The sequence below is a fragment of the Oncorhynchus mykiss genome, chromosome 31, assembly GCF_013265735.2.
Source record: "Oncorhynchus mykiss isolate Arlee chromosome 31, USDA_OmykA_1.1, whole genome shotgun sequence".
Lineage (NCBI taxonomy): Eukaryota > Metazoa > Chordata > Actinopteri > Salmoniformes > Salmonidae > Oncorhynchus > Oncorhynchus mykiss.
In genome coordinates this window covers 10,858,584-10,875,662 of record NC_050571.1, presented here as the reverse complement: position 1 = coordinate 10,875,662, position 17,079 = coordinate 10,858,584, and the positions used below count along the sequence as shown (strand labels likewise).

At 44.7% G+C, this 17,079-nt stretch overlaps 1 protein-coding gene across 3 annotated transcripts in view; it reads right to left on the bottom strand.

The window, feature by feature from the left end:
• The window catches only part of nlgn3a (neuroligin 3a), a 433,340-nt gene that overhangs the window by 126,556 nt on the left and 289,705 nt on the right, over positions 1-17,079 (bottom strand). For all 3 annotated transcript variants that reach the window (XM_036970546.1, XM_036970544.1, XM_036970545.1), the window contains one exon: positions 5,614-5,799. In XM_036970546.1, the coding sequence (XP_036826441.1) occupies positions 5,614-5,799 (186 nt within the window). The remainder of the gene's footprint in view (positions 1-5,613; positions 5,800-17,079) is intronic.

The following is a 17,079-nucleotide window of genomic DNA, read 5'->3' as shown; positions in this document are numbered from 1 at the left end:
ACACCACATAAATAAACCCATGTCACACCCTGGCCTGACCAAAATAATAAAGAAGACACAAAATACTTCGACCAGGGCGTGACAGTAGCCAAGTTATTACTATTATTAGTATTATTTTACATGTTTCTATATATATATTTTTTCCTCTACATTGTTGGGAAGGGCCTGTAAGTAAGCATTTCACAGTTAGTTTACACCTGTTGTTTTACAAAGCATGTGACAAATAGCATTTAATTTGATCTGAAGTGAGGTGATCAAGTTACACTTCATTATTCATTACTAATGTTTGCCAGCTACAGTGGGGCAAAAAAGTATTTAGTCAGCCACCAATTGTGCAAGTTCTCCCACTTAAAAATATGTGAGAGGCCTGTAATTTTCATCATAGGTACACTTCAACTATGACAGACAAAATGAGAAAAAAAATCCAGAAAATCACATTGTAGGATTTTTAATGAATTTATTTGCAAATTATGGTGGAAAATAAGTATTTGGTCAATAACAAAAGTTTATCTCAATACTTTGTTATATACACTTTGTTGGCAATGACAGAGGTCAAACGTTTTCTGTAAGTCTTCACAAGGTTTTCACACACTGTTGCTGGTATTTTGGCCCATTCCTCCATGCAGATCTCCTCTAGAGCAGTGATGTTTGGGGGCTGTTGCTGGGCAACACGGACTTTCAATTCCCTCCAAAGATTTTAAATGGGGTTGAGATCTGGAGACAGGCTAGGCCACTCCAGGACCAGGTGTTCCAGTTTCTACGACAGCCAGGTGTTCTAGTTGCTACGGCAGCCAGGTGTTTTAGCTGCTACGACAGCCAGGTGTTCTAGTTTCTACGACAACCAAGTGTTTTAGCTGCTATGGCAGCCAGGTGTGCTAGTTGCTACGGCAGCCAGGTGTTTTAGCTGCTACGACAGACAGGTGTTCTAGTTTCTACGACAGCCAGGTGTTTTAGCTGCTACGGCAGCCAGGTGTTCTAGCTGCTACGACAACCAAGTGTTTTAGCTGCTATGGCAGCCAGGTGTGCTAGTTGCTACGACAGCCAGGTGTTTTAGTTGCTACGACAGCCAGGTGTTTTAGCTGCTACGACAGCCAGGTGTTCTAGTTGCTACGACAGCCAGGTGTTTTAGCTGCTATGGCAGCCAGGTGTTTTAGCTGCTACGACAGCAAGGTCTTTTAGCTGCTATGACAGCCAGGTGTTCTAGTTGCTACGACAGCCAGGTGTTTTAGCTGCAATGGCAGCCAGGTGTTTTAGCTGCTACGACAGCCAGGTGTTCTAGTTGCTACGACAGCCAGGTGTTTTAGCTGCTACGACAGCCAGGTGTTCTAGTTGCTACAACAGCCAGGTGTTTTAGCTGCTATGGCAGCAAGGTCTTTTAGCTGCCACGACAGCCAGGTGTTCTAGTTGCTACGAAAGCCAGGTGTTTTAGCTGCTACGACAGCAAGGTCTTTTAGTTGCTACGACAGCCAGGTGTTCTAGTTGCTACGACAGCCAGGTGTTCTAGTTGCTACGACAGCCAGGTGTTCTAGTTGCTACGACAGCCAGGTGTTCTAGTTGCTACGACAGCCAGGTGTTCTAGTTGCTACGACAGCCAGGTGTTCTAGTTGCTACGACAGCCAGGTGTTTTAGCTGCTACGGCAGCCAGGTGTTTTAGCTGCTATGACAGCCAGGTGTTCTAGTTGCTACGGCAGGCAGGTGTTCTAGTTGTTATTGCAGCCAGGTGTTCTAGTTGCTACGGCAGACAGGTGTTTTAGCTGCTACGGCAGACAGGCGTGCTAGTTGCTACGGAGCCAGGTGTTCTAGTTGCTACGGCAGCCAGGTGTGCTAGTTGCTAGGGCAGCCAGGTGTTTTAGCTGCTACGACAGCCAGGTGTGCTAGTTGCTAGGGCAGCCAGGTGTGCTAGTTTATACGACAGCCAGGTGTTCTAGTTGCTACGGCAGCCAGGTGTTTTAGCTGCTACGACAGACAGGTGTTCTAGTTGCTACGGCAGCAAGGTCTTTTAGCTGCTACGACAGACAGGTGTTCTAGTTTCTACGACAGCCAGGTGTTCTAGTTTCTACGGCAGCCAGGTGTTTTACCTGCTACGACAGACTGGTGTTCTAGTTGCTACTGCAGCAAGGTCTTTTAGCTGCTACGACAGACAGGTGTTCTAGTTTCTACGACAGCCAGGTGTTCTAGTTTCTACGGCAGCCAGATCTTTTAGTTGCTACGACAGACAGGTGTTCTAGTTTCTACGACAGCCAGGTGTTTTAGCTGCTACAACAGCCAGGTGTTCTAGTTGCTACGGCAGCCAGGTGTTCCAGTTTCTACGACAGCCAGGTGTTCTAGCTGCTACGACAGCCAGGTGTTCTAGTTTCTACGACAGACACGTGTTCTAGTTGCTATGGCAGCAAGGTCTTTTAGCTGCTACGACAGACAGGTGTTCTAGTTTCTACGGCAGCCAGGTGTTCTAGTTTCTACGACAGCCAGGTGTTCTAGCTGCTACGGCAGCCAGGTGTTTTAGCTGCTACGGCAGCCAGGTGTTTTAGTTGCTACGACAGCCAGGTGTTCTAGCTGCTACGGCAGCCAGGTGTTTTAGTTGCTACGACAGCCAGGTGTTCTAGTTTCTACGACAGCCAGGTGTTTTAGCTGCTATGACAGCCAGGTGTTCTTGCTGCTACGACAGCCAGGTGTTCGAGTTTCTACGACAGCCAGGTGTTCTAGTTGCTACGGCAGCCAGGTGTTTTAGCTGCTATGACAGACAGGTGTTCTAGTTGCTACGACAGACAGGTGTTTTAGCTGCTACGGCAGACAGGTGTGTTAGTTGCTATGGCAGCCAGGTGTTCTAGTTGCTATGGCAGAGAGAGAAAAAGAGATAAAGAGAGAGAGATGGAAATATAGAGACAGAGAGAGAGAGAGAGAGAGAGAGAGAGAGAGAGAGAGAGATGGAAATAGAGAGAGAGAGAGAGAGAGAGAGAGAGAGAGCGAGAGAGAGAGAAAGAGAGAGATGGAAATATAGAGAGAGACAGAGAGAGAGAAAGCGAGAGATGGAAATAGAGAGAGAGAGCGAGAGAGAGAGAGAAAGAGAGAGATGGAAATATAGAGAGAGACAGAGAGAGAGAGAGAGAGAGAGAGAGAGAGAGAGAGAGATGGAAAGAAAGAAAGAAAGAAAGAAAGAAAGAAAGAAAGAAAGAAAGAAAGAAAGAAAGAAAGGACAAAATATATCCTGTTTTATAAGCAGGAGTGAAAACCTGTTTCATATCTAGTATTTCCTGTCTTTCAGGAAGGAAGGCCCACTTCAGTCTGAGAGAGAGAGAGTGGAGATTGGATAGTGAGAGAGAGCGGTGAGAGAGTAGGGGGGAATGTGATTGCCGTCGGTAACACTTCTCACAAGAGGCCCTGTCGTGATGGAAAGCTTCCTATTTCAATTACCAACCATCTCACTAGTTTTACTCTGTTCTGCTTTATCTTGTCACACTGTGTACCAGGGAATCATATTGTTGATCTGGTCACACTGTGTACCAGGGAACCATATTGTTGATCTGGTCACACCGTGTACCAGGGAATCATATTGTTGATCTGGTCACACCGTGTACCAGGGAATCATATTGCTGATCTGGTCACACCGTGTACCAGGGAATCATATTGTTGATCTGGTCACACCGTGTACCAGGGAATCATATTGTTGATCTGGTCACACCGTGTACCAGGGAATCATATTGTTGATCTGGTCACACCGTGTACCAGGGAATCATATTGTTGATCTGGTCACACCGTGTACCAGGGAATCATATTGTTGATCTGGTCACACCGTGTACCAGGGAATCATATTGTTGATCTGGTCACACCGTGTACCAGGGAATCATATTGTTGATCTGGTCACACCGTGTACCAGGGAATTATACATTTCTATTCAGGAGAACTGCAGCAGCCCCGGTAATATCCACTTTGGAGAGGAGGAGGCAGAGAGGAGCTGGTTTCTGAGGCTGTATAATATCATGCTACACGGAGCAGAGCAATATGGAGGCTGATTAAAAAATGCATTAATGCCAATTAGAAACACAAAACGCAAATACTGTGCCTTGTAATTGCAGAAATGCAAAAATGCAGAAAGAAAAACACGTCATAAAGGTGACCACCGCATCATGGTGGGGGTCGCTTTTATCATAAAGTCAAGCCAGGAATTCCCAGTTGGTATAAAGACAATTATGGTAATGAATGGTTTACTTATTCCTTCTTTCCTTTCGCCCTTCCTTCCTTGACGACCTGCCATGTAACGTGTTTCTGTGCATGGGTCCTTGCTCATTTGCAGCATTACATGGCGACTGCGTAAAAATAGCTTAACCCTAGCCCTAAACCTAACCTTAACCCTAGCCCTAACCTTCAACCTATCCTTAACCTTAACCCCATCCTTAATCCTATCCCTAACCCTAACCTAACCTTAACCCTAACCCTAGCCCTAAACCTAACCTTAACCCCAACCTTAATCCTATCCCTAACCCTAACCTAACCTTAACCTTATCCCTAACCCTAACCTAACCTATATTCTGAACCTAACCTGTAACTTTAACAGATAGTTAGTTGGGAGTGTGACCCTCTATAGAACATCTACAGATTGACTTTCCAGACTATCCAGCAGCATGCCCTCTACACTGTCCATCCCGTCGCCTGTGTGTGTCTCTGTGAGTGTGTGTGTGTGTCTCTGTGAGTGTGTGTGTGTGTGTGTCTGTGAGTGCGTGTGTGTGTCTCTGTGAGTGTGTGTGTGTGTGTGTGTGTGTGTGTGTGTGTGTGTGTGTGTGTGTGTGTGTGTGTGTGTGTGTGTCTCTGTGAGTGTGTGTGTGTGTCTCTGTGAGTGTGTGTGTGTGTCTCTGTGAGTGTGTGTGTGTGTCTCTGTGAGTGCGTGTGTGTGTCTCTGTGAGTGCGTGTGTGTGTGTCTCTGTGAGTGTGTGTGTGTCTCTGTGAGTGCGTGTGTGTGTCTTTGTGAGTGCGTGTGTGTGTCTCTGTGAGTGTGTGTGTGTGTCTCTGTGAGTGTGTGTGTGTGTCTCTGTGAGTGCGTGTGTGTCTCTGTGAGTTTGTGTGTGTGTGTGTCTCTGTGAGTGTGTGTGTGTGTGTGTCTGTGTATTACCATACTGCCACGGTCTAATAAACAGCCTCGTCACCTTCATGAGCTCTGTTGCAGGACATACAGGACTGTAAAGCACATCCACCACTCGCTGGGTTAACCTACACATACCTTCTCTCATATTATTAGGCAACAGGACAGTCAATCTCCATTGAGCGGTTGAAGCATGACGTTAGCCACTAGATAAACAACATCCGTCTTGATTGGATGATTGAATTGTTCCATTATACAGGGTTTAGGGGGCTGGGGTTCCGCTTTACCCCCTCGAGCATCTCCGGATAACAAATCCCAAAAGCAGTTATCTCAGTAAATCAACTGCAAACCAGACATTCAGGACAGTACTCAGATGAAACCCAATGCCAAACACCACCTTTCTTAAATCTATCCAGATGACCACTTTCTAAATATTTTCTAAACTAAATAGCAGACTTCCCCAACTGATTCTGACACAGAGACATCCCATACCCAATCCCCTCTGTCCCATCCCAGTCACGGACAGAGTGTGTTCCTACCTTCAGAGTGGTGTGAGAGGGTGAGCAGGCTGACACAGGACGCTCCTATCCCAGATCCAAACACTGTGATACGGTTGGAGTCTCCTCCGAAGTATCCAATGTTCTCACTGATCCACCTCAGAGCCTGGATCTGGTCCAGTAGGCCGTAGTTCCCCTTAGCTGCCTGGTCCCCTGTAGACAGGAACCCTGGAACAGACACAGAGGAAACAAGGTTAGTCAATGACGTAACACTAACAGGGATGCAATTGTGTTTCCCAAAGGTAGGTTGAGATTGATTCCTTTTGGGTCCCAGGTTAACACTGGACACCTGGATGAAGTTGATTCCTTTTGGGTCCCAGGTTAACACTGGACACCTGGCTGAGGTTGATTCCTTTTGGGTCCCAGGTTAACACTGGACACCTGGCTGAGGTTGATTCCTTTTGGGTCCCAGGTTAACACTGGACACCTGGCTGAGGTTGATTCCTTTTGGGTCCCAGGTTAACACTGGACACCTGGCTGAGGTTGATTCCTTTTGGGTCCCAGGTTAACACTGGACACCTGGCTGAGGTTGATTCCTTTTGGGTCCCAGGTTAACACTGGACACCTGGCTGAGGTTGATTCCTTTTGGGTCCCAGGTTAACACTGGACACCTGGCTGAGGTTGATTCATTTTGGGTCCCAGGTTAACACTGGACACCTGGCTGAGGTTGATTCCTTTTGGGTCCCAGGTTAACACTGGACACCTGGCTGAGGTTGATCCCTTTTGGGTCCCAGGTTAACACTGGACACCTGGCTGAGGTTGATTCCTTTTGGGTCCCAGGTTAACACTGTACACCTGGATGAGGTTGATTCCTTTTGGGTTCCAGGTTAAACTATCAAGCTCTCCGGCTCTCCAGTGAGATCCTGACTGATTGGAATACATGATTGTTGGTCAAATCAAAGGGCTGTGTGACCACATGTCATGTTTACATTATGGGAAATCAATGTTGAGCCTCCCTGGACGGTCACATATCACCCTGTCTATCGACCCGCCATGATGAGAACCACATGTATCTATGAGTGCTGTTGTGTTGTGACACTGAGAGAAAAGGCAGGAGAGATGGAAGCTAAGAGGCCCTGAATAACATACATGTACCAGAACGGTTCCCTCGTAAATCATGACCTCTTTAGTGTAGGCCTTTATTTCAACAAAAACAAAAACGTTTTTTAAAAGTTTTTGTACTTTAGTTTGAAATGTTTCCGATGTTCCGATATTTTACGGCAGGATATAGAGGGTTAGGGTTAGGACAGGATATAGAGGGTTAGGGTTAGGACAGGATATAGAGGAGTAGAGATGATGAGTAGAAGAGCTTTATGTGGAATATATTGGAACTATTGGAGTAATGGTAATACATCCTTCAGCTATTGTACCTCGAGTGGAGAGTGACATGGAAACACAAGCCTAGGCAGTTAGTGGTTTTACAGGGCTCTACATGTTTCAATGTACAGAACATGAACTACATGGACTAGACATTTCTACTGAGTCCCATCTTCACATGATGGCGTGTGACATTGAGCCTCTCTTTGGGACATGTGTGTTCATGTTAACACTGAGTCACTATAACCACATCTCCAGGGCTCTGTCCCAAACACATAAGAGAGAGAGAGAGAGGGATGCACACCCACGCAAGCACGCACACAGACACACACACACACACACACGCACGCACGCACGCAAACACCCGCACACACACACACACCCACACACACACACACACACACACACACACACACACACACACACACACACACACACACACACACACACACTCACACACACACACACACACACACACACACACACACACACACACACACACACACACACACACACACACACACACTCACACACACACACAAACTATAACTGTGTCTCCAGGGCTCAGGCACAGCTGTATGATGGGTAATAGAATGTTACATCATCTGTTGTCCCAGAGGACCTCTCAATAGACTCTGTGTCCATATCACATATCACCTACACTGGCAACAGCCAAAATAAATAGCCTCTGCATTAGGCTTAACATATCCAATCTGAACCGGCAGGCCACAGGTAGCCAGCCTATGGGTACGAATACCGGTTAAATAAAAACGCTTAAGAATATAAAGTGCAATGCTGTAATATTTTTTTTCTTCACATTTTCAAACAGTCCATTTATATTTTCCAACGGGATACACATTTGAGTGTTTTTTCTCGCCTGAGTTTCACTGTCAAAAATATAATTAAACCATCTAGTGTTCAGAGAAATAACAACACAATGTCAAATACAGGTAGCCTAGTCAAATAATTAACATCCAATCACCGTTACTCTCTTGTGGGAATTCCACTAACGGTCTGTATGTAGCCAAACGTAGCTGCTGCTCATGTTAGTATCGGTACTGATGGTGCAAAAGCCATGACAGGGAGACATAGTGGAGTGGTAACGCGCGTGCAAGCAGTTGCTCCAGACGCCACTTGGGTGCACTGCAGCATCCACCAAGGGGCTCTTGCTGCCAAGGGAATGCCTGACAGTTAGAAAGACGTTTTGGACTCTACAGTGAAAATGGTTAACTTTGTTAAAGCAAGGCCCCTGAACTCTCGTGTATTTTCTGCACTACGCAGTGATATGGGCAGCGACCATGTAACACTTTTACAACATACAGAAGTGTGCTGGTTGTCAAGGGGCAAAGTATTGACACATTTTTTTAATTGAGAGACGAGCTTAAAGTTTTCTTTACTGACCATAATTTTCACTTGTCTGGCGGCTTGCATGAAGACGAGTTTCTCACACGACTGGCCTATCTGGGTGATGTTCTCTCTCACCTGAATGATCTGAATCAAGGATTGCAGGGACACTCTGCAACTATATTCAATGTGCGGGACAAAATTGAAGTTATGATTAAAAAGTTGGAGCTCTTTTCTGTCTGCATTAACAAGGACAACACACAGGTCTTTCCATCATTGTATGATTTTTTTGTGTGCAAATGAACTCAAGCTTACGGACAATGTCAAATGTGATATAGCGAAGCACCTGAGAGAGTTGGGTGCACAATTACGCAGGTACTTTCCCAAAACGGATGACACAAACAACTGGATTCGTTATCTCTTTCATGACCTGCCTCCAGTTCACTTACTGATATCTGAACAAGAGAGACTCATCGAAATTGCAACACGCCTTTCTGTGAAAATGTAATTTAATCAGAAGCCCCTGCCAGATTTCTGGACTGGGCTGCGCTCAGAGTATCCTGCTTCGGCAAATCGTGCTGTTAAGACATTGATGCCCTTTGCAACCACGTACTTATGTGAGAGTGGATTCTCGGACCTCACCAGCATGAAAACTAAATACAGGCACAGACTGTGTGTGGAAAATGATTTAAGACTGAGACTCTCTCCAACACAACCCAACATTGCAGAGTTATGTGTATCCTTTCAAGCACACCCTTCTCATTAACCTGTGGTGAGTTAGTCACCATTTTATATGAACAAATAAGGTTTTATATGTAAGATGGTTAAATAAAGAGCAAAATGATTGATTATTATTATATTAGTATTTGTACCCTGGTTCTCATTGTCACTTACCACGAGCCGAGTTGTGACAAAAACTCACACTCATTGTTATGTTTAATAAATGTATCGTATAGTGTGTATGTGGCAGGCTTACAATGATGCCAAAAACCAAAATTTGAGAGTGCGCTGACCCTTGTGCTAGAGGGGGTACTCAGTTGGAGGTTGAATGTTTGAAGGGGTACGGGACTATAAAAAGTTTGGGAACCACTGCTCTACAGCATCACAGTAAATCCATGATTTATTTAGACAGGTCTAAAGAAACATGATATGAAGAAAATGTAGTCTATTTCAGAAGAACAGAATAGCATCCTCTGAGTTGTCATTATGTTAGGTCCTGATCTGCCTATGCCATATGGCTGTGGGCCACACTAGTTCATTTAGCAGACACCATTTGTTCAGAATTCCGTGGCATTATTTACATTATTTTATAGTATGAAGAATATAATTGAACAAAGCTGAATAAAATAGAAAGGATATTTTTTCCAAACATTTGGGGGCGTGCTCACATGCGGCTATTCTATCTTGGGCAGTTACAAAGAAACAGGTCCTACTATATGCTTAATGTAGAGTTATTTATGTAACTTGAGTTGTGATACAAACGCTTGGCTATATGTTTTGATGCATTCTAAGGCTGTATGTCCCTCACTCTTTTTTTTCATTCAACTTTTTCACTTTTTCGTTTTATGTGGACGTGGTTCGTCAGGACTTCCAACAGCTGAAGCTAAGTAGTAACATTAACATTATGCCTTCTAATTGCAGTCGCTGTACTCATAATATACAGGAGAACGATCGCCTTACGGGAGGATTGCTGTGCTGCAAGCCCAGCTTCAGACGCAATCGTTAGGCAAGGGTAATTTCAGTGTAGGAAAAGATGAAACAGCATCTGTGCCACCAGTAAGTACAGATAGTAACGTTAGTATGAATCCCCTCGCACGGTCCCCGCAGCCGGACAACTTTCTCATGGCTTCTGGAGGGAAATGCTGTAGGAATGCTCAATCGGTGTCGCTCATTCAGCCGACAGAAACTTTCAACCGGTTTTCCCAATTAAGCAGCGAGTCGGAGTCAGAGGTCGAGCCTTCTCTGGTCTCTACTCCTCCCGTTACGGGGTCTGAGACGCCGAAGCTTCCCACCATTAGCTCCGACAAATTGAAAACCCTAGTCATTGGCGACTCCATTACCCGCAGTATTAGACTTAAAACAAATCATCCAGTGATCATACACTGTTTACCAGGAGGCAGGGCTACCGACGTTAACCTCTTCGATATAGGGGGTGCTATTTTAATTTTTGGATGAAAAACGTTCCCGTTTTAAACAAGATATTTTGTCACGAAAAGATGCTCGACTATGCATATAATTGACAGCTTTGGAAAGAAAACACTCTGACGTTTCCAAAACGGCAAAGATATTGTCTGTGAGTGCCACAGAACTGATGTTACAGGCAAAACCCAGATAAAACTCCAATCAGGAAGTGCCGCATTTTTTGAAACCGCCTCATGCCAATGACTCCTTATATTGCTGTGAATAAGCTACGAATAAGCTTACGTTTTCCACGTTTTCCCCAAGGTGTCTACAGCATTGTGACGTCTTTTTAGGCATTTCCCTTGAAGAATGGCTGTAAGGGACCATATATGGCATGTGGTCACATGGTGTCTCCCGCAGAAAACCTTGCGTAAAATACTGAGGTAGCCATTTTTCCAATCGCTTCTTATGAGAAACCAATTGCCTCGACGGATATATTATCGAATATATATGTTAAAAACACCTTGAGGATGGATCCTAAACAATGTTTGCCGTGTTTCTGTCGATATTATGGAGCAAATTTTGAAAAAAGTTTGGCATTATAGTTGAAGTATTTTTCGGTCGATTTCTCAGCCAAGCAGGATGAACAAACGGGAGCTATTTCGCCTACAAAAATTATATTTTGGGAAAAAAGGAACATTTGCTATCTAACTGGGAGTCTCCTGAGTGAAAGCATATGAAGTTCTTCAAAGGTAAATTATTTAATTTGGTTGCTTTTCTTATTTTCGTGAAAATGTTGCCTGCTGCCAGCAGAGCTAGCATAGCATTATGCCATGATAAACTTACACAAATGCTTGTCTAGCGTTGGCTGTAACGCATATTTTGAAAATCTGAGATGACAGTGTTGTTAACAAAAGGCTAAGCTTGTGTTTGAATATATTGATTTCATTTGCGATTTTCATGAATAGGAAAAGTTGCGTTATGCTAATGCATAATGCATTTGAGGCTATGATTACGCTCCCGGATACGGGTTTGCTAGTCGCAAGAAGTTGTTAAGGCTAATCTGAAGATGGTGCTGGCTAAGGCAAAAACTGGCGAGTGTAGAGATATTGTTATCCACGTCGGCACCAACGATGTTAGGATGAAACAGTCAGAGGTCACCAAGCGCAACATAGCTTCAGCGTGTAAATCAGCTAGAAAGATGTGTCGGCATCGAATAATTGTCTCTGGCCCCCTCCCAGTTAGGGGGAGTGATGAGCTCTACAGCAGAGTCTCACAACTCAATCGCTGGTTGAAAACTGTTTTCTGCCCCTCCCAAAAGAAAGAATTTGTAGATAATGGGCCCTCTTTCAGGGACTCCCCCACAAACAGGACCAAGCCTGGCCTGTTGAGGAGTGACGGACTCCATCCTAGCTGGAGGTGTGCTCTCATCTTATCTACCAACATAGACAGGGCTCTAACTCCTCTAGCTCCACAATGAAATAGGGTGCAGGCCAGGCAGCCTGCCTGCTTAGTGGAGTCTGCCACTAGCACAGTCAGTGTAGTCAGCTCAGCTATCCCCATTGAGACCGTGTCTGTGCCTTGATGTAGGTTGGGCGAAACTAAACATGGCGGTGTTCGCGTTAGCAATCTCACTAGAATAAAGACCTCCTCCCTTATTGTCATTATTGAAAGAGATTGTGATACCTCACATCTCAAAATAGGGCTACTTAATGTTAGATCCCTCACTTCAAAGGCAGTTATAGTCAATTAACTAATTACTGATCATAATCTTGATGTGATTGGCCTGACTGAAACATGGCTTAAGCCTGATGAATATACTGTGTTAAATGAGGCTTCACCTCCTGGTTACACTAGTGACCATATCCCCCGTGCATCCCTCAAAGGGGGAGGTGTTGCTAACATTTAAGATAGCAAATTTCAATTTACAAAAACCACCCCTGACGTTTTTGTCTTTTGAGCTTCTATTCATGAAATCTATGCAGCCTACTCAATCACTTTTTATAGCTACTGTTTACAGGCCTCCTGGGCCATATACAGCGTTCCTCACTGAGTTCCCTGAACCCCTATCACACCTTGTAGTAATGACAGATAATATTCACATTTTTGGTGATTTTAATATTGACACGGAAAAGTCCACAGACCCACTCCAAAAGCCTTTCGGAGCCATCATCGACTCAGTGGGTTTTGTCCAACATGCCTCCGGACCTACTCACTGTCACAGTCAAACTCTGGACCTAGTTTTGTCCCATGGAATAAACGTTGTGGATCATAATGTTTTTCCTCAAAATCCTGGACTATCGGTCCACCATTTTATTACGTTTGCAATCGCAACAAATAATCTGCTCAGACCCCAACCAAGGAACATCAAAAGTTGTGCTATAAATTCTCAGACAACCCAAAGATTCCTTGATGCCCTTCCAGACTCCCTCTGCCTACCCAAGGACGTCAGAGGACAAAAATCAGTTAACCACCTAACTGAGGAACTCAATTTAACCTTGAGCAATACCCTAGATGCAGTTGCACCCCTAAAACTAAAAACATTTATCATAAGAAACTAGCTCCCTGTTATACAGAAAATACCCGAGCTCTGAAGCAAGCTTCCAGAAAATTGGAACGGAAATGGCGCCACACCAAACTGGATGTCTTCCGACAAGCTTGTAAAGACAGTACCGTGTAGTATCGAAGAGCCCTCACTGCTGCTCGATCATCCTATTTTTACAACTTAATTGAGGAAAATAAGAACAATCCAAAATGTATTTTTGATACTGTCGCAAAGCTAACTAAAAAGCAGCATTCCCCAAGTGAGGATGGCTTTCACTTCAGCAGTAATAAATTCATGAACTTTTTTGAGGAAAAGATCATGATCATTAGAAAGCAAATTATGGGCTCCTCTTTAAATCTGCGTAATCCTCCAAAGCTCAGTTGTCCTGAGTCTGCACAACTCTGCCAGGACCTAGGATCAAGAGAGACAAGTATTTTAGTACTATATCTCTTGACACAATGATGAAAATAATCATAGCCTCTAAACCTTCAAGCTGCATACTGGACCCTATTCCAACTAAACTACTGAAAGAGCTGCTTCCTGTGCTTGGCCCTCCTATGTTGAACATAATAAACGGCTCTCTATCCACCGGATGTTTACCAAACTCACTAAAAGTGTCACTAATAAAGCCTCTCTTGAAAAAGCCAAACCTTGACCCAGAAAATATAAAAAACTATCGGCCTATATCAAATCTTAACTTCTTCTCAAAAAATTTTGAAAAAGCTCTTGCGCAGCAACTCACTGCCTTCCTGAAGACAAACACTGTATACGAAATGCTTCAGTCTGGTTTTAGACCCCATCATAGCACTGAGACTGCACTTGTAAAGGAGGTAAATGACCTTTCAATGGCGTCAGACCGAGGCTCTGCATCTGTCCTTGTGCTCCTAGACCTTAGTGCTGCTTTTGATACCATCGATCACCACATTCTTTTGGAGAGATTGGATACCCAAATTGGTCTACACGGACAAGTTCTGGCCTGGTTTAGATATGATCTGTCGGAAAGATATCAGTTTGTCTCTGTGAATGGTTTGTCCTCTGACAAATAAACTGTAAATTTCGGTGTTCATCAAGGTTCCGTTTTAGGACCACTATTGTTTTCACTATATATTTTACCTCTTGGGGATATCATTCGAAAACATAATGTTAACTTTCACTGCTATGCGGATGACACACAGCTGTACATTTCAATGAAACATGGTGAAGCCCCAAAATTGCCCTCGCTAGAAGCCTGTGTTTCACACATAAGGAAGTGGATGGCTGCAAACTTTCTACTTTTAAACTCGGAAAAAACAGAGATGCTTGTCCTAGGTCCCAAGAAACAAAGAGATCTTCTGTTGAACCTGACAATTAATCTTGATGGTTGTACAGTTGTTTCAAATAAAACTGTAAAGGACCTCGGCGTTACTCTGGACCCTGATCTCTCTTTTGGCGAACATATCAAGACTGTTTCAAGGACAGCTTTTTTAAATCTACGTAACATTGCAATAATCAGAAACTTTCTGTGCAAAAATGTTACTTCTATTTTAGATTACTGCAATGCTCTACTTTCTGGCTACCCAGATAAAGCACTAAATTAACTTCAGTTAGTGCTAAATACGGCTGCTAAAATCCTGACTAGAACCAAAAAATGTGATCATATTACTCCAGTGCTAGCCTTCCTACACTGGCTTCCTGTTAAGGCTAGGGCTGATTTCAAGGGTTTACTGCTAAACTACAAAGCATTACATGAGCTTACTCCTACCTATCTTTCCGATTTGGTAATGCCATAACATACCTGCACGTCACAAGACGCGGGCCTGCTTATTGTCCCTAGAATTTCAAAGCAAACAGCTGGAGGCAGGGCTTTCTCCTATAGAGCTCCATTTTTACGGAATGGTCTGCCTATCCATGTGAGAGACGCAGACTCGGTCTCGACCTTTAAGTCTTTATTGAAGACTCATCTCTTCAGTGGGTCCTATGATTGAGTGTAGTCTGACCCAGGGGTATGAAGCTGAACGGAAAGGCACTGGAGCGACGAACCACCATTGCTGTCTCTGCCTGGCCGATTCCCCTCTCTCCACTGGGATTCTCTGCATCTCTAACCCTATTACAGGGGCTGAGTCACTGCCTTACTGGTGCTCGTCACTTGAGTGGGTTGAGTCACTGACGTGATCTTCCTGTCAGGGTCGGCGCATTCGTGGGCTATACTCGGCCTTGTCTCAGGGTAGTAGGTTGGTGGTTGAAGATATCCCTCTCGTGGTGTGCGGGCTGTGCTTTGGCAAAGTGGGTGGGGTTATATCCTGCCTGTTTGACCCTGTGGGGGGGTATCGTCGGACAGGGTCACAGTGTCTCCCGATCCCTCCTGTCTCAGCCTCCAGTATTTATGCTGCAATAGTTTGTGTCGGGGGGCAAGGGTCAGTTTGTTATATCTGGAGTATTTCTCCTGTCTTAACCCAGTGTCCTCCCTCTAATTCTCTCTTTCTCTCTCTCTTCTCTCTTTCTTCTTTCTTTCTTCTCTCTGATGACCTGAGCCCTAGGACCATGCCTCAGGGCTAACTGGCCTGAAGACTCCTTGCTGTCCCCAGTCCACCTGGTCATGCTGCTGCTCCAGTTTCAACTGTTCTGCCTGCGGCTATGGAACCCTGACCTGTTCACCGGACGTGCTACCTTGTCCCGGAAACTGTGTTTTGGACTCTCTCTCTCTACCGCACCTGCTGTCTCTAACTCTGAATGATCGGCTAGTTTTTCCTAGCCACCGTGCTTCTACACCTGCATTGCTTGCTGTTTGGGGTTTTAGGCTGGGTTTCTGTACAGCACTTTGTGACATCGGCTGATGGAAAAAGGGCTTATAAAAACATTTGACTGATTGATTGAATCTCTACCCAACATCCTCTACCAGAAAATCTCTACCCAACGTTCTCTACCAGACAATCTCTACTCAACGTTCTCTACCAGACAATCTCTACCCAACATCCTCTACCAGACAATCTCTACCCAACATCCTCTACCAGACAATCTCTACCCAACGTCCTCTACCAGACAATCTCTACCCAACGTTCTCTACCAGACAATCTCTACTCAACGTTCTCTACCAGACAATCTCTACCCAACATCCTCTACCAGACAATCTCTACCCAACATCCTCTACCAGACAATCTCTACCCAACGTTCTCTACCAGACAATCTCTACTCAATGTTCTCTACCAGACAATCTCTACCCAACATCCTCTACCAGACAATCTCTACCCAACGTTCTCTACCAGACAATCTCTACTCAACGTTCTCTACCAGACAATCTCTACCCAACATCCTCTACCAGACAATCTCTACCCAACATCCTCTACCAGACAATCTCTACCCAACGTCCTCTACCAGACAATCTCTACCCAACGTTCTCTACCAGACAATCTCTACTCAACGTTCTCTACCAGACAATCTCTACCCAACATCCTCTACCAGACAATCTCTACCCAACATCCTCTACCAGACAATCTCTACCCAACGTTCTCTACCAGACAATCTCTACTCAATGTTCTCTACCAGACAATCTCTACCCAACATCCTCTACCAGACAATCTCTACCCAACGTCCTCTACCAGACAATCTCTACCCAACGTCCTCTACCAGACAATCTCTACCCAACATCCTCTACCAGACAATCTCTACTCAATGTCCTCTACCAGACAATCTCCACCCAACATCCTCTACCAGACAATCTCTACTCAATGTCCTCTACCAGACAATCTCTACCCAACATCCTCTACCAGACAATCTCTACTCAATGTCCTCTCCCAGACAAGGTGATTCTCAACTCTGTGATTAAGGTCAGTATGGCACAACAAATCTTTACAGACCGTATAAGCCCTGATTCGAAAGCATCTGCTCAACATACTGTACTGTAGTCCTACATTAGCAGATCATAGAGAGGGAGTGTGTATGTGTGTGTGTGAATGTGTGTGTATGACCACTCCACCTCTCCTCTCTCCGACTACCTGTTGGTCCAACCACAGAGAAAGGGAAAGGGCATGGATCATAGATAGGGCTCAGCCACGCCAGGTGTCACAGTAAGCTAGACTGGAGTAGTAACACACACACACACACACACATGCACACGCACACACACACACACACACACACACACA